This window comes from Nuphar pumila, chromosome 17, assembly GCF_984573655.1.
Source record: "Nuphar pumila chromosome 17, dmNupPumi1.hap1.1, whole genome shotgun sequence".
Taxonomy (NCBI): Eukaryota; Viridiplantae; Streptophyta; class Magnoliopsida; order Nymphaeales; family Nymphaeaceae; genus Nuphar; species Nuphar pumila.
Genome location: NC_143265.1, coordinates 76,821,437 through 76,848,101, shown reverse-complemented (window position 1 = coordinate 76,848,101; position 26,665 = coordinate 76,821,437). Strand labels below are relative to the sequence as shown.

Sequence of the window (26,665 nt, the reverse complement as noted above, 5' to 3'; positions counted from 1 at the left end):
TAAAAATTGGGTTTGTCTAGGTATGTAAAATACAGATCCGACGTGGGTTTTATACCTAAACCTACTATGTACCCAAAACAATTTTATATCCGACCCATTTTCGATCCTAATTGTGCGTGATGTATACCGATCACAAGAAATTTAAACATAATTATCATAAATAAAATATAATTATCATTAATCCATTATGATAACTTTTCTAACTCTAAAAAGTTAAAAATCCTAATAAAACTTGTATTAAAACAAACCCACTCATTTATATTAGACCTAATTTACATATGAACTGATTAACTCAAGTATGCATCTTTGTAATATTTAGACCCGACCCATTTGGAACAGACCTATTTTTTAATTAAACATCTTAAACCATATGGGTCCATAATTTCAAGTCATACCGAAACTCAAAATCCATACTCAAACTTCAAACTGGACCCAAATCAAACCAAGTTGGGTTTGGGTCTATCTGTTAGTGTAAACCCCGTAAATTTTAAGAATTATTAATAAATAAAGAACTCGTTTTTTATCTCCAAATTAGAAATGTGTTTCTAGCTTTTAAATTTCATTTATTGATATATTACATGTTCATTTGTTCGTTTCTGGCCAATCAGGGCATAATTTACATTTATAGAACTATTTCGGGCTATAAATCACTATTTATATATATATATATATATTATATTTAAATATATTTTTGATGGAGTTTATAAATTATTGAAGTGTATTTGTGTGTTATGTGGCTCTTAGTAATGGTTTATAAGGTAATTTGTCATTTTTGGCTAATCTTGTTATTATTGCATTTTTTGAGTTTTTGGCATTTGTGATCGCACGCGAAGGGTTCGTTGTATTGCTTGGGTAGCGGTCTTTACGGACTTCAAAACCCCTCGGTGTTTGGGGTTTCGATTCATTGTTTTTCACATTATTAAGGTAAGATACCTTAACTGAACTTATAGAGAGCATGTTTAGGCACTAATTGTGTAAGCATGATGTTGCACTAAATATTTAAATGAATTGCAAATACAAGTTATGCACACACCGTACTTAGTTGTAGATATCTAGGGTTGTTATGTATGCATAAGTTGTCCTATATGTTTAACTGATTTGAGTGCAGGATATACCAAAATTGTGATACTTATGCTAAGTATCAAAACGGCTATAAGCCAGTGTGCATTGAACGCAATTCAATGCGAAATGCAAATCGGGTAAATGCCTGTGGTAAGTACGTGGTGCAAATGCATCCCACAATAATTTATTTTATTTTATGCAATACCTTCATGCTCACACACTTTACTTAGTTGTGGATATCTAGGACTCTTGTGATTGTAGTTCGGAGATCATGCTTGTCATGATTGTAGTTACCGAAATATGAAGTGTGTTTGTTGTAGGTACACCTGTATGTAAGTTTGAATGCCCGTACACTTATGAATGTATAATATATACGCAATGTGTGTCATCATACTGTGGTTTGCGCATACTATGTTGTTTGGTGTGATTGTATGAATTTGATACATTATGCACATATAACTACTATGGATACATGTAAGTCGTATTCGATGCATACTATTAATGTTATATATTGTCTTGTCATATGTTTGACTCATTTATTCTTGTATGGAAGAATGCATGCGCATGTTATAGATTGTTTTGAACATATATTGTCTTGCTTGTTGAAGAAACATGTGTGTATGATGTACGGTAGGATGATCAATGAGATTTTGACCTACCCTTACACAATTATATCTAAGGTGATATATCGATTCATGTGGTGAAAAATGCATATGACTTTTATCTTGTGTGCAAATCTTGAACTACGTAAGAGTTATGTATGTTGAGGTTTAGTTGCTTCTTATTATGAAATGTGCATCTTCACGTATGCATGCATAAAACTCATATTTGTTTACGCATGCTTTGAGGTTCAATTTATGAAATGTAATGTTCCTTGTAGCGATGATATGATACATAGGGTAATATTCTTCTGTATGATATGATTTAAATGCCACATGATGTGAAATTATAAATGCATGCGATAAATGTTTAAGTTCAATAGTGAACTATGGTTCATGGAACCTTATTTGATTAAATGTGTGATTTTATTATTTAAGTGTCATATGAAGTGATGTATGATGTTATGCATATTGATAGTATACATGTTTGTGCCCGTGTTGGTGGCTATCGACCCTGAGAGTGGTCAATTGTATTGATGCATGTAGTTTTCACTGGATATGGTACCCGTTGAGAAACTGTTCCCAAAGGATTCTCTGTGAGGGTGTGCACGACCAGATCAGGTAATCCGGCTAGAGCGGTAAGTCTCTGTGAAGAAGTGCATTGTCCAAGAGCAGGTAACCTGCGAAGACGGTATATTCCTATGAAAGTGCATTGTCCAAGACCAGGCAGGTCATCCGTCTAGGGCGGTAACTGATGAGTTGTGGAGTCTGATTCACTGTTTTTGCCCCTGCAGGAAGGGGGGTCCGAAGGCTCCCCCCAACGCGGGTCCCGCTGCGCGGTCAGCGGGCGGGGGTCCAGGGGGGCGCCCTTGGCGGGGGGGTTATAGGGGGGCAGCGCCCCCCCAGAAGAAATTTTTCTGGGGCTTATGTTTGGGACCCGGTTTTCAGTGGATCTGACCCGATTTGGTTAGGGTTGTCGCCCTTGCCTTGTTTATATTCTCGCTTTTCTTTCCCGAGCTTGTAACTGTCTGTTAAGAGTAATAATAATATCGCTCTGGGAGGCCGTGGTTTTTTACTCTCTCTCGGATTTGAGGAGAGGTTTTTCCACGTAAATTTGTGTTCTTCTTGTGTTTTGTTTGATCGTTCTTGTTCTTTGTTTCCTTTTGATTGTCTCTTGCTCGTGGTTTTTCCTAACAGTAACTTCTTGTGAGGTTGTACATTCCCCAGACCAGGTGATCTGGCGTGGATCTTGTGAATGTTTATATGATTTAATAAAATGTTGTGATGAATGGTGATGATCTTCTGAGTTGATTAAGATAGCCTGTTATGAATCTATAGATTTGGCTTTTTTGTTGTAGCATGATTATATGTTGAACTCTTATGTGAGAATCAGATCATTATTGATTTTAGATCTTGATATGAGGTTATGATTGTGACGTTGATGTTAGCGTATAGGTGAATGACACACCACGCCTAAAAATGATTAGGTCGACTTATTAGGTGAATGACACTTCAAGCTTACATAGTTTCATTGCAAATTATTGCATTATGTTTGTCTGACTGAATATATTGTAAGAAGATGAAGTCTACAACTAAAGCTTCAAATGAATATCACAAAAGATCTCTCTCAACGAACACAACGGTTCATTCAACATACACAGTAACCAAAATAAATAAAAAGAGTGTACACAAGAAGAGAGGAAAAATTATATATCATTCAAGTGGAAAAAACCACACTTAAGAGTATATGTTAAAGGGGGAATAGCCCTATATTTATAGAGCATAAAGCATAGAGCATAGAGCTGGAGGGAGTTGTTGGGCTCCCAACAGCTCTAATTAGAGCCGTTGGAAGCCCAACAGCTCTAAAAGTACATATTGTTTTTTTTTACTATGGTCAAAAAGTAACATGTCCAAAAGTCTAAAAATGTCCAAACTAAAATCCTAAACCTAATTCTAACTAGTTTCTAACTAAACTAAAAAAAGGATAACTAAACTACAAATATATTACATATAAATATTACATTTTTTAACACTCCCCCTCAAACTTATGGTTGGATAACCGAAAGTTTGTCCAAGAGAAAGTGAAATCTAGGAGGAGCGAGAGGTTTGGTGAAGAAATCTGCCAATTGATATTCTGACGAAACATATGGTAGATCAATGGTGCCATGTAGGAACTCCTCTCGCACGTAGTGACAATCCATTTCAATATGCTCGGGGCGTTCATGAAATGTCTGGTTGCGGGCAATATAAATAGAACTTTTGTTGTCGCAGCATAGTCTTGAAGCTCTTGTACTTTCAACACCCATGTCATGAAGCAAACACCTTAGCCAGACTAGTATCCTCTATTGAGGGAACATTTCCCTGATGAAGAAGAATGGATTTAATAGCTTCAAAATCCTATCTTAGACCATTGACAAATTGAAAGAAGTGCTCCACATTCATTTAATTTTGGCGGAGTTCAATGTCTTGTGGGCAATGCCACTTTGGTTCGAGAAGAGTCAGCTCTTCCCACAATTCGGACAAACTATTATAGTATTCTCTAATGCTTTTGTCGCCTTGAACCATATTTCGAACTTGATGTTGCAAATTGCACACATGTGCAATGTCTTTAAAAGAGTACTTTCTCTTAAGATAGTCCCACGCATCATTTGCATGTTCAAATTTTGCAAGACTTGAACATTTTTTGATGTCCACACTACTTATGAGCCAAGACATAATCTTGGCGTGTCCCATCCTCCATTCTTTCCACTTTTTCTCGTAAGTGGTAATAGCTTTAATCTTTTCTACCTCCGTGAGAGGTATTTATTTCTCACCTTCGATCTTTGTGAGGATTAGTTTAGGTTTCAAGTCGGTTCCATCTACTAATCACCACAACCCATTTCCCCATATTAGGTGCTTCATAATTGAAGCCCATGTGATGTAGTTCGAATCATTAAGCTTGATGGGTTTAATGGTGACATTATCATTGTCATTCATTTTACAAAGCTTAATAAGAAGAAAAAAGAAGAAAATACCAAGAGTAGAGAAGAGGGATATACTCTACCATGAATGGTAGATGCAAGCACACCTCCAAGCTTTGCTTGAACACACTTTTATATATACTTGAGGAAGAACGTCCCTTCTTCTCCAAAACAAGTGTGGCACGCTTCCCAATGCACCAAGATAAATAGCTTAATCACATCCTCGCTCTGATACCATGTAAGAAGATGAAGCCCACAACTAAAGCTTCAAATGAAGATCACAAAAGATCTCTCAATGAACACAATGGTTCATTCAACATACACAATAACCAAAATAAATAAATAAAAGTGTACACAAGAAGAGAGGAAAAATTATATATCATTCAAGTGGGAAAACCCACACTCAAGAGTATATGTTACAAGGGAGAATAGCCCCATATTTATAGAGCATAAAGCATAGAGCTAGAGGGAGTTGTTGGGCTCCCAACAGCTCTAAAAGTACATGTTGCTTTTTTACTATGGTCAAAAAGTAACATGTCCAAAAGTCTAAAAATGTCCAAACTAAAATCCTAAACCTAATTCTAACTAGTTTCTAACTAAACTAAAAAAAGGATAACTAAACTACAAATATATTACATATAAATATTATATTTTTTAACATATATCACACCTATGTATCATGATTGATGTGTATCATGAATATCTAACTAAATTACTTAGAAAGTATGTGCATGTGTTTCACGTTGGATGGTCAAATATGATTTGACCTATTATTTATAAAAATTATGAATGAATATGAAAAAAATGCAATGACCTGAATGTTTTAGATGCAAGTATATATTCAAACGATGACTTGTATGTCTTGAATGCATATGAATTATGTTTTATGATGTGGCTTCATGTTAAATGATATATTAAGTGATAGAATACTTTGAGATGCTTTATGTTTAAATGTTTAAACGAAGGGATGTTGCTCCCTTGTCTATCACTTGATGATTAATGAATAATCTATCATGTATTTACCCTTAAATGATTGATATGTTTTCTTTAAGTTTGAGTTTGGGTTGTTCTACCAGACTTTAGGAGTCTGACCCTGTTTTATGGGGGGACAGGTAATGCAGGTAAAGTATGATAGGTAGTTGAAGCAAATGACCGGTCAAGCTGCATCCTCGAGGGTTCACTCTTACCTTACAATCTTGGTAGACATGATCTTTTTATTTTAAGTATTTGATCATATAGAGACTGAACTATTGTTTTTATACTCTGATTTGAAATGAAATTAAAATTCTTCATATTTTAGTCTTATATTGTATGTGGTTTAAAATGTGTATATACCGTACATTTTGATTTGATTGTTATCTTTAGTGCAACCCCGCCCAAAGTCTTAAGCGTTTTTTAAAATTGTTTCTGCATTATAAGATCTAATTTACTTATATTTATCAAAAACAAATTTGGTCTTGAAATTTCAATATTTGAATAATAATTAGGGTTAAAATTTTGGGGGCGTTACAGCCTGCCAACTGGAAAGAAGACGACGGCAAAGGCATTGCCCCTGCCGACTAGTCTGAAAAAGATGAAGGGAAGGGGGTTGTGCCCCTTCCCTGTCATAAACATGTAGAGGGAAGGAGCGCAACCCCTCCCCCAACAACTGGGAGCAGAGGGAACAGGGAGAGGCTCGACCCCTCCCCTGCGAAACAGGGAGGGCCCCTCCCTTGCAAGCAGAGGGAGTAGGGAGGGCTTGGCCCCTCCCCTGCCCACAGAGCGAGCAGGGAGGGGGCTCGGCCCCCTTCCCTGCCAACCCAACAAGAGAGAGAAAGCGAGGGGGCGGAGGCACCCTCCCCCCTGCCGCACAGAGAAGGCGAAAGAAGAAGATAACGGAGAGGGGGAGAGATCACCTGAAAGGGATGGAGGCGCAGTGGGCTTGCCGAAGCTTTGACGAGGGTTCCAGCAACTGAAGGAAGGGGGTGGGTTTCTTGCAGGGGGAGCGGCGGCCAGACGATGGGGTGTTGTCGGCGTACATGAGGGTTTTGGCGAGGCCTCCGATGGTAGAGGGAGCTCGAGAGAGGGTGAGCTTGAGGGGGAGAGAAACCGAGAGGGAGGAGAGGGTAACAGAGAGGGAGGTGGGAGAGCAGCAGCGGGGAGACGGAGCAACGTTGGGAGGTGTCGGCCAAGGTCGCCGACGAGGCTACCGGAGAGGGGGGGGCGTCGGGCGATGGTGGAAACCAGTCGTGGGTCACAGGAGGGGAGAGCAACGAGAGGGAGAAGGGGGTGAGCAGGGGTTTCTCGAATGAGAAGCCCTCCCCCCCTGCTTGTTTTAAAGAGACACGGGGGGTGGGGTGGGTACCCGGTTTGGATTCGGATCCGACCCGAGCCAAAAAAATTTTCGTGGGTTTTACACTCAATGGGCCATTTTGGCCTTGTAACTAGCTTAAGGGGAGTAGTGGTGCCCATGAGCTCCTTACCAACGTGCATGCAACCACCCATGGCTAGGGAAAACCTCCCTTGAAAATTTATATGGTTTCCCAAGTGTTTTTCGGGTTCCTCCTATCCATGGGGGGTAGCACCTTTAAAACCTATAGAGGAGAACTCGTTGGTAGGTAGAGCTCCCCTCGAAGGCCTACTCTTCAAGACCGCACTTTCGTTGCACCGTGCCACCTCCTCTAAGTGTTGCTTGGCTTGCCTCTCAATAGAACTTGCCTCTTGGACATTGTGTTTTCGTTCCTTTCGCATTGCATTGCTTGTTGGTGCCTTGTGTGTGCGCTTTCTTGTGTTGCTTGCAGGTTGTCCACACCTCGTTGTTGTTGGTTGGTGATTGCCTGTCACATCGTTTACCTTTGTGGCTTCGCGTGTGGTCGTCCCTCTGGGGAACCATCGGTGTTGCTTTGCCCACGAGCCTCACACCTCGTTGGGCCTCCCAAGTGTTGTGGCACTGATTGGGCTCTCCACTCTCACACAGTGGCCTTCGAGTCGCTTCTGCTCAACGGTGCCCGCGCACCACCTCATGTTGCTCCCAGGACTTCTTAGGTGTTTGCTCCTCTTCAAGGCTTGTCTGGAACTCACCCTAGACGCCACAAGGACTTTGGATTCTGCCTGTGACAAGGTGTTGTCTCCAAAGTACATGACAGATGTGTTGATACATATTTGCAGATTTCCCTTGTCCATAGATTTTCTGTCAGCACACCAGTTGCAGTGGGCACACGACAGAGCCTACCTATGCCAGTAATGGAACTCAGACAACATACATATCATATGATATACAGCTACATGCAACCCCCATTCTAGGATTCATTGAATGAAACCACCATTCTAAATGAACCTACCAACAGAAAAGACAACCAGTAAAGTAGTTTGCAATCAGCAAGTGTTCACTCGTACAATAGGATCAAGAATTAGTTATGCATTAATAGGTATGCTACTTTATTATGAGAGGTAAAACACAATTTAGGAGCATACATACATACATGCATATACATATATATATATATATGCATTGATACCGTTCATAAAATTTTCTTGAACAAATATATATGGAAGAACTTTTTGCAATTTTCATACAACAGCCAAAGTTAAGCCCATAGGATGTTATAAGTATTTAAACAGGGAAATCCCTACTTCAAGCATAAGGTAATACATACAGGGATTATTTCAAGGTTATTTTCCATTGCCAGATACACATTGGCTAGTGTTTGAGCTTCAACTCCCTGCGCATAGAACAACTTAATCTCCATCAGTAACAAAATATTTCCTAAGAAAAAAATAAGGTTACAAGAAGATCACGTCCAGAAGAAACTACTAACATCTTAGTGTTTCACATCTTAATTACCAAAAGGAGACAACTCAACATGTAGTGCATTGGAATCTGTAACATTAACAAATAATGCACCTGGGAAGCATCTACAACAAGTAAGGCACCCTCACAAGCCGCAAGAGAACGTGACACCTAGACAAAATAACCAAAGAAAGATGAAACATTTAAAAAAATGATTAAAAGGTTCCACTGTTATGAGACGAGATTAATAAAGTTGATTCATTTATGATAGGATAGAACATATAGCTGACAAAATATTTATATGGGTATCAGGAAAATAATTTTTTGACCAGCTGAATTTCAAAAAAATGCTCGAGTCTCTTGACAGCTAAGGCTGCCACATGTAAAGTTGTAGAAACCTATCCCACCCACCCTCCAAATAATAAAGTGTCCAAAGGTATAGTTGGGCATATTAGTCTGTTAGAATCTGGATGGGTATTTTGGTAATTTTAGACTTAGGGGTATTTTGGTAATTTTGGTGTATATGTATAGACTGTACATAGGTATTTTTATGTATTTTATTTTCTGTTTTTTGTACCCTTTTGTATAAGGGTAGACTTGTAATATCGCTAGTCTTAGCTAGCCGTTGGGATTGGCTAGCTGTTAGAGAGCTCCCAACGGGTAGTTCAACTACCTGTTAGGAGCTCTCTAACAGCTAGTATCTCTTGTGTATATATAGAGGCTTTAAGCCTCGTTGTAAATATGCTTTTCTAAAAGCATTTTGTGAGAAACTCAATAGAAGCTATTTAATTTTATTTGGTCTGTACATTCTTGAAATATTTGGGGATTCTTGTGAGATTTCTTGGATTCAAATACCATTTTTACATATCTTCATGACTATTCTCACATAATTGTATACCCATCAATCATCATGACCTCACCCCATAGTAACCACCCATGAAATAATCAAGAATTCCCAAGGTACATCTAGAGAGAGAACTTACAAACTTTCTTCCCTCATAACTACCTATCCAAGAAATAGAAGTAAGTTTTATACCTCATACGAGAAATCAACATGCCCAGGAGTATCAATTAGATTTAAGCAATATGGCTGATTCTCTACAACATAGCGCATGCGTGCAGCCTGCAACAATTATCAAGAAAGAAATGCTAAAACATACATTTATTGTAAGGACTAAAAAGCCTTACACTATTAAAGCACAAGTGGAGCACCAATATTTGAAATCAGAAGAATATGAAAAGCCAAGAACAATCTTCAACTATTTTAGCATGTAATGAGGTTGACAAAGGACAAACAGCATAGAGGGAAGGAAATAAACAAATAGAAAAATATATTTCAAAACCTTACCACCATATCCATGTCAAGTCAAAAATCTGCTTATTTCTTCCTCTATTTATTTCCTCTTCATACATAAATAAATTTATGTTTTGTTTAAGAAGTTTTATTTATGAAATTTAACTGATTTTATGAACATATAAAAAAACAATGGAGGAATATAAAAGCAGCCATAATACCTTAGGCCAGGAAGTCATAAGCTGCTGACTTGATTAGCAGGAAGATTCAATTGATAAAGCCTTTTTAGAGTATAACACCTCAATGGAAGTTCCAACATAAATTACATAACCTGACCTTTGCTTTAAGTCAAGACTGCAGCTTGAGACAAACTAAGCACTATTAGAGCTGACTTTCATGGTTGACAAGAGAAGAGTCAAAGGATGAAACATCACATAATCTAGATCACATGCACTTCACAAGGCTTGAAATCCCTAACTTATGCCACTATACTTGATCTCCAAGAAGTCAGAGAAAATAATTTAAAAACTTATGTGCTCCTTTCTGTGGCATGGAGTCAACAACTGGAAGAGACTGCATCTGGTCAACTGGGACCAGGCTACATTACCAGCTGAATTGGGAAAGATGGGCATCAAGAAACTTAGAGACTTCAACAAGGCGGTGCGAGCAAGGTGTGGTGGGATCTCTGAAATGAAAATATGTGATGGACTTTGCTGGTAAGGAATAAACATTGACTGGTGCTGGGAACACATCTAGCAGGAGAAAGGGTCCAGGTCTCTAGTGAGGATGGTGCAAGGTTCTTCAAGAATTTAAGGTTGACATCATGTCTAAGGTAAGAAGCGGACACTCAATCCTCTTCTGGAAGGATTCATGGCTCAACAGTGTGAAATTTGCTACCAAATATCCAGCTCTGTTTAGACTTGTGAAACCCCACAATTGCAAGGTGAGTGATTATTGGCTAAGAGGCAAGGGGAGGTCAACTCTCTTTAGAAGGGATTTTGAGAATGAGGAATTGGTTGACCGGTTACTCTTAATGTCACAGCTTAAGGAGGTCCAACTGGTTGAGGATGAACTAGACATTGTTCAGTGGTGTTACGGCAACAACAGAGTTTTCTCAGTGGCTTCCTTCTACAGGTCGATGCTCAAACTCAGTGCCCAGATTTTACCTAGAAACATGTTAGGGGGTCCCAGGCCCCACCCAGATCTAGGGACTTTGAATGGCTCATCTACTTGGATTTTGCAACCCAAGTGGCCCTCAGGCTATGTCACATAGGTGTGGGTGTGGGTGTGGGTGTGGATGCAGATACGGGTGCGGGTGCGGAGAGTGCGACACGGAAATTTCAAAAAACATGGGTGCAGGTGTGCGGATATACACACACACACACATGTGTGTGTGTGTGCATTTATATATTTATATATATAAGTAAAACTGAACATGGTTAGGGTTAACCGAATCTACTTTTGGAACAGAAATGAACCTCGGTGTGGTTGACTTCACCTGACACAAAGGACGCCGTGTCCAAGTGTCACACCCGCATGGGTGCGGGTGCGACGCCGGTGTGTTGCCCTGTTAAAAGAGTTTGTGTTACATAGGCCTCAGGAGGAAAGGGTTTCAATCAAGGACCTAGTAGACGTGTTATGCGTGCTTCCACAAGGAAGAATCTGTTACTCATCCTTTTTAGATTGTGTCTACCTTCAGGCCATCAAAAAAATGTCATGGCCTAACCTGCAACCTATTCCTGTTGGGTCCCTTCCCATTCCTAGGACCCACTCAACTGAGGATGAGCAAGAGATGGTACTATGTATGGAGATGCTGGTTGTTCATGACGTGGACTGTATGGAAAGAGAGATACAGCCAACTGTTCAGGAATGCATACTGTAATGTTAACCAAGTGTTTTAACTCAATAATGGCTGATGTATTGCTGTGCATTAAACTGAAATGAATTGGCAAGGAATTAATTTGGTTGTGGCCTTTGGTTGGCTCTCTCCTACTTGGCTTGTTTGATTCCTTGGCTTCATCGATCATTACCTACTGTCATGGTTTTCTGTCCTGTTTGTATGACTTACGTTTTTTTAATAAAACCTTTCACTCTCAAAAAAAAAAAAGGGTTGAAAGCCCATACAGCAAATGCAATGTGTTTGCAATTCTACATACATCTTGAAACCAACCACTTCATTAAGTCAAACATCTAATTATGGCCGAAAGAGACCCATCTTGAACCATATGCGAGATGTACAGAGTCTAATAACAGAATCAAGACAAAAATATTTTGTGTCGCAAAGGAAGTTTGGCCTTTCCCATTTCTCTCCTTTCAAGGGTTCATGCTTCCCAAGTTTTTCTTCTTTTGTCAATCATGAATTGGTGAAAAGGTCAAAATTTCTTTAAGCAGTTTTTGGCACCTAGTTAGAATGTAGTTCAGGAAAACTTATCTGAGGAGAATCACGATTTAACTTATCTTTTTACTTAAATGTATTTCTTGCAACCATAGGGAAGTTTAACAAATTTAGGTGTACTAAGGCTTCATTACTGCTTAAATATTCAGTAGGAGATTCTTCAGGTAGACTTTTAACTTTTCCAAGCTTGTTACCCTGGAAAAAATAATCTTCTAGCAGGTCAGGGATTCAGGGTAGAGGTGAGCACTGGGCCGGGCAGCCGGCGGGCGGGCCCGTTATTATATATATTATATATCACATATGACATAATATATATAATACATTGTATATAACATAATATATTATAATACAATATATATAACATACTATATAATATAATACATTTGATAAGTAATATATGTTATATTTTATATAGAGAGAAATTGGTAGCTGCTCAGACGTTAGGTGCTCAATGAGTTTTTCGGCTTCTCCGGTGCTTTTTACACGGTTCCGGCCAAATAAAGGTGTTGGGCATGGTCGATTTACTAAAAATCCACACCTGGATCATGTGTTTTCGAAGAAAAAAATGATGTTTTGATCCTCAAAATTTTACAAAGATTTTGGACAGTTGATTTTTCGAACCTTATAAAAACCCACCCATGTGTCGGAATAGAGCGCTTCAAGAGCTGATCCCTATAAAATCAAGTACATAGACCACATCTGTACAGTCAGGATTTATAAATAAAATGAAAAGGGGCTGAAAAACCCACTGAGCACATTCATTTAGCACCTAACGTCTGAGCAGCTACCAATCACTCTTTATATATATTATAATATATATTATAATATATATTATAATATATATTATATATTATATATTATATAATAGGCCCAGCCCGGCCCGATTAGGCCCATGGACCTAATAGGCGGGCCGTGGGACAGGGTTTTCCAACAGGCCAGCCCGAACCAGGCCGTTGACCGGCGGTCGGTCCGGTCCATTAGCGGGCCAGGCCAGCCCGCTACCCACCCCTAATTCAGGGTGTGTTCCAATCTTTAATTCCTCCTCCTCATAGTATTTAATTTGATAGCAGATTATCAAAATTGGGCCCTCCATTTCCAATTAAGTTGCTTCTGGTTCACTCATGATTCTTTGTAAATATGAGTAACAATGTGCAGTCATATATTTTTAGAATGTTTTGTTTTGTAATCAGTCTTTATGTTCTTTGAGTTGAAGATCCAAGGTGGTCTTTCTTTGATTGCTCCATTTGTAGGTTTTCAGTCTGATGTTTAGTCAAAGTCCCACTACTGCATATATTTTGAACCTATAATTATTTATTGCAAACACTTGATACCCTCCCATCATCATGTGCCTACAGCACTACTAACTTGCACAAGCTGAGGTTTCTACATTAGTGTAACCCAAGTTAAGTGGGATGCTTTGATCCACAATTAGGTTGTTGTTGTAGTAGGCACCACCCATTCACCAAACGAAAATGGGAAGGTCAAGTTGTTGTTTCTTCCACTGCAACACAATAGCTAAAATTCAGTAGATTGCCAACTGAGAACTATGTCATCAAGACATATAAAGCTACAGTTTATTATTGTCAGAGTTCTGCCAAACAGTTAAAAAAAGCCTGTGTTGCAGTATGGTCAGCACGAATAAGTACAAGTTTAACAGTGTTCGATATCATGCTCCAGATGGACTTAATGATAATGACAAGATTGGAATAAAACTTTCCAGGACAAGCTTGTATACTCAACTAGGTGCCTATTATAGAATTTGGCAAGCAAACACACATGGACGGCTTTACCTGCTCCATGTGAGCTTTTATGAAATTCATCAGGCTTTGCTTCTCTGGTGCATTTGCATGTCCTGATGGTCTCATGGCTCGTTATATGTTCAAGGACATCCAATCAAACATTTAATGACGCACCACTCACTTACAAGTTGCCTATGATTATGGAATTCACCATTTTAAAGAAGATGCCTTTATCTCAAATGTCCAAAATTCATTCTCCAACTTTAGAGCCCAACCAGAACAGCAAGTTCCTGGTGACATTAGCAAAGAAAAGGAATATCTCATCCCTCCCCTAACAGATGTCACAGCAGCATGTATGTCAGTATCAGTTTCCACTTTCCATTAACAATTTGAAACTAATTAAGTACAATTGCTTCTGCCACTGTCATGAGGCAAAGAAAATGTCTGAAAGTCAAACCACTGGTTTCCGTTTATACAATGTTCATAATGCAAGTTAACTCCACATTAAACATGAAGAGGTCACGAGTAAAGCAGCCAAACCCAGTCCGTGAAAGGGAAAAGTTATGGCACTGGAAGAAGATATAAGACTATCACAAGCAATAATCAGACCCACATCAAATTATATGTTACCTGCAGTTTGATGGTGATGCCTCTTTCTCTTTCTAGGTCCATGTTATCAAGAAACTGATCTTTCATAACCCTTTTATCAACTGTTCCAGTAATCTGCAATAACTTATCCGCCAAAGTGGACTTTCCATGATCTATGTGAGCAATGATACAAAAGTCTCTGATATTTGAGACAGGGACCTGGCCAGTTTACAAGAAGTAAAAGTACTCATGAAGTTGCCCATGATGCACATATAACATTAAAGTTCTCAAAACTGAACAAACAGATAGAGCCAATATACCAATACTCCAGTTTAAATGCCCAGGCGTCAATCTTTTCTGGGTTCTTCTCATTAAGGGGGGTATCCGGATATAACTTATCCGCATAAATGGAATAAGAAAGGCCATCCCATAACAGAGCGTACAGTGATTTGCTAGTTTATCCCATTTATCTGGATAAGATGGTTGCATCCAAACATTCCAAATTTTCTTGGTTTCCCTGTTATTTGAGGGATCTTCCCAGGGATTACCAATAACCTAATATGTCATCTATTTTCTTTTTATTCAATATCCAATTAAAACTTTCTGAGTGTGTATTGTTCTTCTATGCGGTCAACATGACTGTGTCTGTATCCCTGAGATGGAATTAATCCCCAAGGACCCGAGATTCAAAACTGCTTACTAGTTATCTTACAAGAGCACCTATATCTACACAAACAGTATGTAGTTGAGACACGCTAAATCTGATAAGCAACAAATTAACCAAAAGAAACCAAAATCATCGGTCACAATGAATTAAGTAAATGTATAATAGTAAGTGGTTGTAGCACAAGCATTATGAGCTTCTATGTTGGATCTCAAAATAGATCAAGATGTTAAGACACCTACCTGAAGTTATCCTGATGATATATCTTTTGATCTTTCCATGTTTTAGTGCACAAATATTATTTGAAGTGGTACCATGTCAGGTGTTCCCTATTTGTAGGACCCAAAGGTCTCGAACTTGTTTTAACAATCTCTAAGATATTGTTTACAAGTAGAGCCAAGTGGGAGAATGTTGGGTTCACAGCCAATCTTAAGTGGCCCAACTTGACACGTTCTCATCAAGTGGGGTCCACATCAAATGGGATTCGTTGTGCACGTTTGGTAACTACATGAATAAGGGGAGTTAAACCTCACATCAACTCCAGTTCCTCCTTGTTATGGGTGAGGAGGATTATAACTACCCAACTGATTTTGTTGGACACTTTAGGACTTTGTCCCTACTCTCTATAAAGGATAAGGAGGCCTGTGAATCCCATACATTCCGCCAAAAAAGGAAACCTCGATAAAGAGAGGAAACCAAAAAAGAATAAATCTATGGTTTGGGGCTCTTCTCATCCGGTCAACACTTTGCTTCCGCATTAAGATCGTTTGAGAGGTGCAACAAGATCTAAGGAAAGATCAAAAGAAATATTATCAGGAAGACTTCAGGTAGGTATCTCTACATTTTGATCTATTTTGAGATCCAACATGTGGCATTAGAGTCGGCATTATAGTTGTCTAATGCATAGTTTTGATCTATGTGTTATTGTTGAGATAGATGTCCCCTTATCGATCTGCATATAATTTTTTTTTTCGATCTCTGGTTTTGAGCAAACACCGCTTGGATATCGAGTCCATGTGTCTCTTGGCATCCTCGAACACCTCTAGCCATGTAGGTCCGGTGGGAAGGTAAACAGTACCGTTCACATGGACATTGATCTTATTTTATGTCATTTGGTATCTTACTGTTCACATGAAACCAAAATAACTGATTTCAATCAGAAAACTGGATTAGGTTCATCTATTCTCATGCTTGCTGAATCAATTGTAAAGTTTTGAGCCTAGTTTGGATTTTCTGAACTGAGACCATTAGGCTTAGTTTTATGTTCATGGATAATGTGATAGTATTTTTATATGAGGGATTTTATGTCATATGTATGCCTTTTTTTAGGCCTTTTATCATGTGAATTTTTATATGATGCCATCACTTAAATGAGAAATTTATAATTTTGAGTGTTTAGTGTGACCACCAAGGTGGCCCTAAATATGAATAATAATGAAATTATTCGTGTTAAGATATGTTCTATAGCATCAAATTTGCATTCATTTTATGTAGTGATGTATCTACTCCCAAAGGAGGGCTATCATGATCATACTTTGAGTGGAATGAAATAATAAGTGTGTGTTTTTTTGCAAATGACTATTATACCCAAAGGTATGAGTTTACTTATAAATCTTACATACGACTTGTTAGTTCCCTGACTATAAAGTTAACGGGTTAACCACAGACATATTATAATTTTCACCCAAAAGGAGAGATTGTAATGATGCAATAGGTAGTCCATCATGGTAAATCACAGAATTTAGTAGATTTACTTTGAAAATTATATGATATGATGCAATGTGACGTGAACATGTGCTTATATTATTATTTGCAGTACTTACTTTCCCTATGATGACTAGGGCTCAAACCCCTTGTTTGAATGGATCTAACTTTGAGGAGTGGAAAGAGAGTGTTATGTTCACATTGGGGTGTATGGACCTTGATCTGGTTTTCTGAGTGGATGAACCAGCACCACTTACAGCAGAAAGCACTCCAGATCAAAGGAGCTTTTATGAAAAATGGGAGTGATCAAATCACTTAAGCTTACTGCATATGCAGAAACATGTGGCAAAGAATATCAAGGGATTCATCCGGGATACAACAAAGGTTTTTGATTTCATGAAAGTTGTGGAGGAACAATTTATGAGTTATGATAAAGCAAAGGCAAGCACCCTAAATAGCTAAAATGTCCTCAATGAAATACTCACGCACCGGTAGCATCCGTGAACACATTATGGAGATGATAGACATAGCTTCACAGTTAAATGCAATAAGTCTTACTATGTTAAATGACATCTTAGTCCATTTTATCCCCGATACTTTACTTGATGAGTACGGTCCTTTCAAGATATTGTACAACACACATAAGGAAAAATGGTTTGTGAATGATTTGCTGACCATGTGTGTTCAAGGAGAGGAAAGGCTGAGGAGGGAGAGACTTGAAGTTGTAAACTTTGTCTCTAGGCTTGATAGAATTGGTTATGCCTCTTATTTTGTACAATCTTCTTTTACTTTGTTTAAAGACTTAATTGTAGTCGGAATTGGTTTGCTTTGTGATGGATTATATAAGTTGCATCTTGATCACCAATTTGAATTATCTTTGTTTACCCATCATACCACAAATTTAGTTGGCATCAAGCGAGGTAAAATTAATGAAAGGTCATCTATGTTATGGCACAAGAGATTAGGACATATCCCTATAAAGAGAGTTAAGAAATTAGTGGAGGATTTCACTGATTTTGAAACTTGTGTGGAATACATAAAGGGAAAACAAACCAACACATTAAAAAAAGGTGTCGAACGAAGTTTGGATACATTAAAAATTATTCATATAGACATAAGTGGTCTATTCCCTCCTTGCATAACTGGGGAACAGTATTTTGCCACCTTTATCGATGACCATACATGATACATGTGTCTCTATCTTTTATTTGAAAAGACAAGTTTTTCAAGCCTTTAAAGAATCCAAAGAAGAGGTAGAGAAACAAGCGGGAAAAATAATTAGAGTTGTTAGGTCAGAAAAGGGTGGTGAGTACTATGGGAGGTACACTGAAATGGGACAAAGATCTGAATCATTAATGAGGTTCCTTAAAGAGGAAGGCATAGTCCCTCAATACACTATGTTTGACTGTCCATCCCATAATGGAGTAGCTCAAAGACAAAAACGTACACTTAAACAAATGGTTAGGACCATTATTAGTAACTCTACCCTTCCTATACCATTGTGGAGTGAGGCATTAAAGACGGTTGTGCATATCTTAAACAAAGTTCCTACTAAGATTGTTCCTAAAACTTCTTATGAGTTGTGGACTGATAGAAAAACTTGCTTGAATCACATGCATATATGGGGATGTCCAGTCGAAGCCAGATTGTATAATCCACACGAGAAGGCTTTTGATCTTAGGACTATCAGTGGATTTTTCATTGGTTATCCAAGGAAATCAAAAGAGTATCGGTTTTATTGTCTGTCTCATACTTCCAATATAGTTGAAATAGAGAAAGGTAGGTTTCTTGAAAACAATGAGATCAGTGGGAGTGTGCAATCTCGAAATGCGAAATTTGAGGAAACTCAAAATCTAAACAATGTAGTTGTCACATCTAGTGAGTTGATTGTTCCAATGGTTGTCCCTTAAGATAACATTCAAGAGGTACAACCACTCACACAAAAGTCGCCCCATGAGCAACCAATTGTTGTGGAAATTGAAATCCAACATCCACTAGTAGTAGATCAAGGGGTTAGAAGGAAATCCACAAGAGTCGGGAAACCTACAATCTCTAAAGATTTTTTAGTGTACCTACAAGAAATTGATTATGATGTAGGGTTTGAGGATGTTTCGTGCAATGTTGTCAGTATCGAAATTGAACATGTATTGTTTGGCCAACGATTCAAGTGAATCATTTTGAATCAACCAAAAAATAATTAAAAATTATTATGTGTCAGTCAGAATGTGACATGTGTTAAAGCCATTAAAATAATATTAAAATTTAATTTTAAGCTATTTTTATATTTATTAAAAAATAGTCAATTCAGGTCAGTATCGTATCAATTTTCTGGCGATACTCACTGATACGCACCGATACTAACAACAATGGTTCCATCAACGCTTTCACAAGCTATGGAGAGAGTAATATCTACAAAATGGTTTGATGCAATAAAGGAAGAGCAAAACTCTATGGACAAGAACCATGTTTGGGATTTAGCTGACCTAACTAAAGGAGTCAAACCAATCAGATGCTGATGGTTATTTAAGACTAAAAGGGACTCCAAAGGTAAGGTTGGACATTATAAAGTCAGGCTAGTGGCTAAAGGATACACTCAATTGAAACGAATTGACTATAATGAGAATTTTTCTCCAATTTCAAAGAAAAACTCATTCATGATAGTTATGGCCTTAGTGGCTCATTCTAATTTGGAGCTACAGCAAATGGATGTGAAAACAGCCTTTCTGAATGGGAATCTTGAGGAAAAGGTGTACATGAAGCAACCTCAAGATTTAATTGCAAAGAGAAAAGAACATCTGGTATGTAAACTAAAGAAATCCATTTATGAACTTAAACAGGCCTCCTGCCAATGGTTTTTCAAATTTAAGAAGAAAATTTTGACATTTGTGTTTAAGGAAAATGTCATTAATCAATGTATATACCTAAAGGTCAGTGGGAGTAAGTTCATAATTTTAATTCCACATATAGATGATATTCTGTTCGTCAGCAGTGATTTGGGCCGGTTGCATGAAACCAAAAGGTTTCTGTCAAAGAATTTTTAAAATTTACTCTTATCAACCTAAAACGTGCAAATAGCCTGTAAGAATGAATAACTTGACATATATCTGGATGAATTGTTAAAATTCTCTAAGGCTCTGTTTAGGAGCCATTGTTGGGTGTAGTGATGAAATCAGCAGATTTGGCAGCAACATCCTCATGAATATGTTGTTGAAATCCGCCCAATTATAACATCATCGCCCCTCCCAATGTCACTCACATCTCCGTCTCCCCTCCCAAAGCAGTGACTCCAATCGAGGGGGCAACTGGGATTCCATGAATCCCCCGTACCCGCTCCCAACAACGGCTCGCAAACAGAGCCTAAGTAAATCCTTCGCTATGAAAAACAATTATAAGCTTCAATTTGTAAAACGGATTAGTATCGCGATTGTTTGATTCGATGACTATGCCTTTTAAAAAAAAAGGAAAAGGAAAAGAAAAAGGATACCACGGCTAGGCCTATCCACGTACAGGAGCGAATTTCCAACAATGAATAAGCAGCCACGTTTCATCGCGGATTGTTCAACAATCCGAACATGATTGCCGCCGAACTCAGTTCCAACTCTCCCAGATCTAAAGACCCTCGAAATCAATACGAAATCAATAAACCCTACTTAACGAGCTATCCATCTATCTATTCAAACGCATTCGAACGCGAATTCGAAGGAAAGAGAAGAAAGAAACAGATTAGGTTTTAGCCTAAAAGCCCTAACGCGAAAAACAGTATCAAATCGTGGACGGAATTGCAGAGGCTCGAACCTTCGCGAGACGATCTTGGCCGACGGCCTTCGGCTCGGCGACGGACTGGCACACGATTACAGCGTTCTTACAGCGGAGGGCTCTCGAGCAGCGCGGGAGACGGGCAACGCAGTTATCCCGGAGTGAATGGCGGGCCTTCTCGCGGAGGACCCTGGGAACAGTAGGGCCGTGGGCGCGACGAGAGCCGCCTCCCACGGGGAGCTTCGCGAGCGCGGTGAGGTCCAAAGCCATCGCCGCGAGGTGCTGAAGCCCTAGCGCGCAGCGCCAGCGGACGTGGTCGGAGGCGGTGGATGGCGGGGGGGACTTTATCTGCAAAGCTGGTTTGTATGGCCACGAAGCGCCGTTTTTGGCCTCTGCGCTGCGCGGGTAAAACATAATAAACGTTCCATTCCTTTTCGGGTTTCAATTCTGATTCGGGTGCCCCGAACCGTTTTTGCAGGGATCATGGATCCCTCGTGGGATGTCGATGGGTCAAGTTTGTATTTGGGCACCTAATTATGGAATGACATAGAAAATGCTTAGGGAACCACCGCGGTGGTTACCTATGCTCTCAGCGGGGTCTTGTGTCCAACTGAAGGCCCCGGATCGAATCTCTCTGGTGCATGGGGCTGCCGTTGCTTTATCACGGTTGGGGCACGTAAGGCTGGGTAGTGTGGTGTCCTCAACTCGGAGTTTTACGTTGCAGGGAGATAGGCCCGTTAAGTGACCTGGTTTTTAGTGAGGGTTCTTTTGTTATCAAAAATAAAAAATATATACTATTCGGGTCAGTTCTAACCAAACCAGGCAAGTAATATGCGGGTTGTATTTGGGTTATGATTTTTTTCACATATCCAATCTGATCCACCCACGTGTTTTATATGTATTTTATTTTTAGTAAAAATAAGTTTCTGAAGTTATACTAATCAGGGTTTGGATTTTTATTTTGTGTTGGATATCCAACCCATTGACAAACCTACTTGTGCATGGATGTGAATAGTTCAGATTCGGGTTGGATGTATTGAATACCAAATCCAGCTAATCGGTACTGGTCAATTGGAATTAATACCAACTCGGATTCACCTAGTTTAGATTTTTTTTACATGTAACCCGATTTATATGGAATATGATTGTATTGTCCTTGCAAAAATGACATGTTTCTCAAGTGACTCATAATTTGAAAAATATGCCCCATGTCCAAAATCATGGATGCCCGACTTTTTTAAGATTTTTTTTAATCCTTTGCACAATTAAAACCTCCTGACGTTTGTGTGATATATCGATACATTTTCAGATATCATAAACTCTCACTAATAAGTAGATTTACATGATAATTGTGTAGACCTCACAAATTTTACATAAATAAATTTGTGAATTTGGATTGTTTTCATCCCAACAAAGTAAATTTGTGCATTATGCGCACGCATCCTCTCTATTTTTTAACACCCATGTGAACTTGTTCGAGTTGAAATGTTCAACATAGAAAAATTTGCCCCATGCATTTGAGAATCCAGAAATTCACGCATAGGTCATGTGAAACTCATGTAACTGAAAACCTACACAAATTTGCAAATACCATACTGCATTCTCATATATACTATGACTTTTGTGATCACCCATGTGAATATCCTTTAAGTAATTGATCTTCTAGGAGGTTGGTATAAGTTTTATGAAATATATTTTTAAATAATATTTTCAATAAAAAAAATAATGTAAAATTCAGACACCAAATACTAAAAACAGACTCGCACGAGTGGTGGAGTCCGGGTCAAACTCATGAAACGAGATAAGTACTTTTGTACCCTATACAGAACTACTTTTGTTACCTTAAAAAATAAGAGTTAATTAATTAACTAAATAAAAGAATGAGTGTTGCCCTCTACGAAGGGCTTACAAAGAATAATTAAATGGTTTTATTATAGACTCATTAAATTAAATTAAATAAATCATAAATTAAAAATAAAAGAAAAACTTTTCAGTGCTCTGAGCTTTTAGTCCTTTCTTTGATAATTCTTGTTTCTTCAATTGCTTATTGTGAAGGGTCTTCTTGAGAAGCTATCTAAAGGGCTTGAAGGGCCTTTTGATGGAACTTTTTGAGACTTCAGATGGCTCTTTGAGAGTACTTTTGAAGGCTCACCGCACATATGAATGCTCTCCTATAAGAATAAATAGACAAACTACAAAACAAAGCAAAAAAAACAATGTTAGTTTCAGCAAAAAATCACAAAAATATAAAATAAACTATCATTAAACAACTCATAACATGTAACTACCCACTACACTAAAAGACAAAATAGTAAAACTAACTACTAACAAGAAACTAAGTAACAAATGATCACTAAAGTAATTAAACTAATATAAATAACTAATCACTAATCTAGCATGAATAATTATAACAAACTAATGAATAAAGTAAGCACTAACAATAACAAATAAAATAATGCTAACTGTAAACACCCAAATTTTTTCTCGTTCAGTCCAGACACCCCCCTTCAGTAGATGCCAATCCCCTTAGGAGTCTAGTTCTAGATCCAATCTAGTTTAGGTGTCATTTCTCCATTTTGTCAATGAAAATTATCATTTTACCCTTGTGTCACCTCAAATCTTTGTCAGTTAGAGTCAACCAAACTCATTTTTAAGTTTAGAACAGTTAAAATGTCAATCATTTTTAGCTCCCTTGAGCTCACGATGAGCAAACACTGTTCATTTCTGATTATTTCGGCTAAAATTAGTTCATTTCTTGAGAAATGAACTCATTTCTTGCTCGAATTGTAGTCAATAGTCTTCGAGTCAGTTATTCTCAGTCAATCTTGTTCTCTTGAGTCTAACTTGAGCTCACCTAGAGTTCAAGTGCTCCGATTTCAGTTAAAATCTATTTCCCGCAGTCTGAGAGGCCATTTCAGCTGATTTTAGCTGAAATTAAGGTAAATTCAGTCGGTTGAGCTAGTGTTTGAGCTTCAAATTTAGTTCATCCCAGTATTACTGACCTCTATTTTAGCTCAAACTCTGTGTATTTTTGTAGTCTAATTCACTCCAGTGATCATTTCTCATTATTTCTCTGGGAATTGTATCATTTCTTGATCATTCAATCGGAAAGTTTGTTTGAGTCAGTGTCATTTTAGTTCACCTAAGTTCGACAACCCTAGGATTCAGTGTAAACCAGTCGAGACTAGTTTAAACCTTGTTTCCAATGTCACTCCATGCTCTGTAGGGGCAAAATCATTTCTTGGATCATTCTTGTCCAAAACATCATTTTTATCATACTCCAAGTTAGTGCAACTACTAATATGAATTCAGATCGATTCCTTTTCTGAAATTTTAGCTATATTTGAGACCCATTTCACATTTGAATCGAATCTAGTGTCAGATTTGAATCCAATTATCAATTTTCACCCTCGAACAGGAATGTTCAAATCTCTATCTTTGTCAGGGGTCTGAGACTTCAAATCCCTTGCCCAGGTTTTATATTTTGTAATTATTTTGTATCATTTCATATCATTTTATGTCATCTCATTGCATTGCATCACATTGCATGTCATTCTTAAGATTTAGCACTCTTGTTTTTTAAAATCTCAAATCCAGATTCGATTTTAAAACCTTTATTTCGAAGTTAAATACCTGGGTTTTAAATCAACATTTGTCATTTGTCAACCCCTAAGATCTTATATTCCTTTATTTCAAAATATTTTTCTTAGAAAGCGATGCGGATTCGTTTTAAACATAAATTTTAACTGATCTCAATTATCGGGTAGGACCAATCTAGGTGGCATCGCTTTTGGATCACTTCTTTCATTTAGATATCTCAAATTTTAGTTATTTCAGAGTTTTAGTTGATTTAGGACTCTCTCTTTTTACCTTTTAAACATTTTTAGTCTTTTATTTTATTGGTTTTAAATCAGAAGTGGCCTTACTCCTTGCCCATTTTTTTCATTTGGCCTTTTTTTCAGAGTTTTAGTCAGATTAGGACAATCCTGAAGTTTCTGTCGGCTTAGGACTCTATTTTAACTTTATCTTTTATTTCTAATTTTACCTATTTTCAAGAAAACCTTTTAAAATCTTTTAAAAGAAACAAAAAATTTGGAGGTCTATTCGGATTAGGATTCTATTTTAGAGTTTCAATTGGTTTAGGACTCTAACCTTGACTTTATTTTTATTAATTTTTTAGAAAATCTTTTAAAAACCTCTTTATTTGTCTTTCAAAAAAATAAATTTCAAAGTTTTAGTCGGTTTAGGACTATATCCCTGAGTTTTAGTCGGTTTAGGACTCTAGTATGGAGTTTTAGTTAGTTTAGGACTCTGTTTAAACTTTTGATTTTTATCTGATTATTTTAATCTTGTTTTAAAAACCTTTTTTAATCTTTATTTTAGCCTTTTCAAAACCCAAATGCGAGGCTCACACAACTGGTGCCACATTTGAGAGATTTTCAACTCATGTAGGACTCTAATTAATTTTAAAACTTTATTTTCAAAATCTAGATTTCATTTTAACTTCTTTCAAAACCTTTATTTTTAAGTTTTTAAAATCATTTTTTGAAAAATCAAATGGGGCCCACAGTAGGTGGCGCCACATTTGAGGATATTTAGGTTAGTTTAGGGTTTAGTTAGGGTTCAAGTTAGATTCAAAGTTTTAAAAAAGTCAAAATTGATTTTAAAACTCTATTTTTTACTTTAGTATTTTAAAGCTTTTATTTTAACTTTTAACTAGAGTTTTAAAAATCCAATATAGGCCCACATTAGGTGGCGTCACATTTGAGATTTTTTTAAGGTTTAAATAGGACTCAATTAGCTTAATTAGTGTTTTAGTTAGGTTAAGACTCCCAAGCAAAATCGCCCCCCTTAATTGGATTAATTAAGATGAATTTCAAAAAAAGAAAACTATCTAATTAAGAGTTAAAAAAAAAACTATAAAAAGGGCTATGGGGGGTCAACCAAGGCATCTTCTCTTCCTCAAATTGATTTTCTCTCTCTCAGCCTCCTTTCTCCTCCATTGGTGCAGTCAAGGTAAGCCTCTCTTCTTCTTCTTTTTATTTTGCTTATTTTTTATTTTTTTTACCATTGTCGCCCCCCTTATGTGTGTGCACTTTTTCATATTTTTTTTGTTCAAGGGACCCTAAAAATGATTCAAGCGGATGATCTACCGATCATCCATGGTTATTTTCATGTTTTTGATCTGTTGAATTCATTGAAAATTTGATTATTATGTTAAATGCCCAAAATAGGTCGAGATTCAACCTTTTTATAGTAAAAATGTTGAATCCCTCTTTTAATGGCTAAATCAAAATTCTAATTGTGCTTTCCTGATTTTTTTTATCATATTCATGTTTATTTTAGTTGTTCAAACATCAAATCATGATTCATTGCATTATTTATATGGTTTTTTTATGTTTTTAGCATGAATAATCAATTTTATTTCATTCTAAGGTTTTAGATTCGTTATTTGCAATTTTGGCTATCTGTTAATGTAATTATTTTTCCAGTTTGTATATATTAATGAAATCTAAATTTTTTTATGGTGAAATCATGCATATGACTACGGTTTGTAATAAAAAAATCAGGATTTTTAGAGGTCTGTAACCCTATGTTCAAAAATCAAAGTCAGAATCTGTTTTATGAGACGAGAAAACGCTATAAAAATCCAAAGTCATCTTACCAGAGACATATCTCCCTCATAGAAAATTGCTTTTCCAATCCGTAAAAAGCAGTGTGCTCGTCAGCATGTCTAGTTTATCCTGTAAAAATTTCATAAATTTATGTGGTTGATTTTTATTGTTTTTTAAACGAAAATCAGAATTTGTTTCTCATAAACTGATAAGCTTGCTTAAACCTTAAGCCATATTGCTGGAGAAATATCTCCTTAACCGAAGATAATCTCTCTGATCCGTAAAAATGGTGGTTTTTGTCTAAATCTCTAGTTTGTTCTGTGAAATTTTTATAAATTTCTATGGTAGATTGCTATTTTATTTTAGTTAAGATATGGATATGTATTTATGCAACTATCAATCATTATTTAGAATCAAAGCAAACTTGCTAGAACTATTTCTCCCTAACCGAAGATTGTATCGATGATCCATAAAAATGAGTATCTTCATATGCATGTCTACTCTCTTCTGTAAAATTTTC

The 26,665-nt window shown here is 37.3% G+C and overlaps 1 protein-coding gene across 4 annotated transcripts in view; it reads right to left on the bottom strand.

The window, feature by feature from the left end:
• The window catches only part of LOC149812303 (translation factor GUF1 homolog, chloroplastic-like), an 88,414-nt gene extending 67,489 nt beyond the window's left edge, over positions 1-20,925 (bottom strand). For all 4 annotated transcript variants that reach the window (XM_089993958.1, XM_089993956.1, XM_089993959.1 and 1 more), the window contains exons 1-5: positions 20,570-20,925; positions 14,449-14,625; positions 9,427-9,513; positions 8,505-8,561; positions 8,257-8,322 (exon numbers count right to left, since the gene is read on the bottom strand). In XM_089993958.1, the coding sequence (XP_089850084.1) occupies positions 8,257-8,322; positions 8,505-8,561; positions 9,427-9,513; positions 14,449-14,625; positions 20,570-20,800 (618 nt within the window). In that variant the 5' untranslated portion in view covers positions 20,801-20,925. The remainder of the gene's footprint in view (positions 1-8,256; positions 8,323-8,504; positions 8,562-9,426; positions 9,514-14,448; positions 14,626-20,569) is intronic.
• Between the last annotated feature and the right edge of the window lie 5,740 nt (positions 20,926-26,665).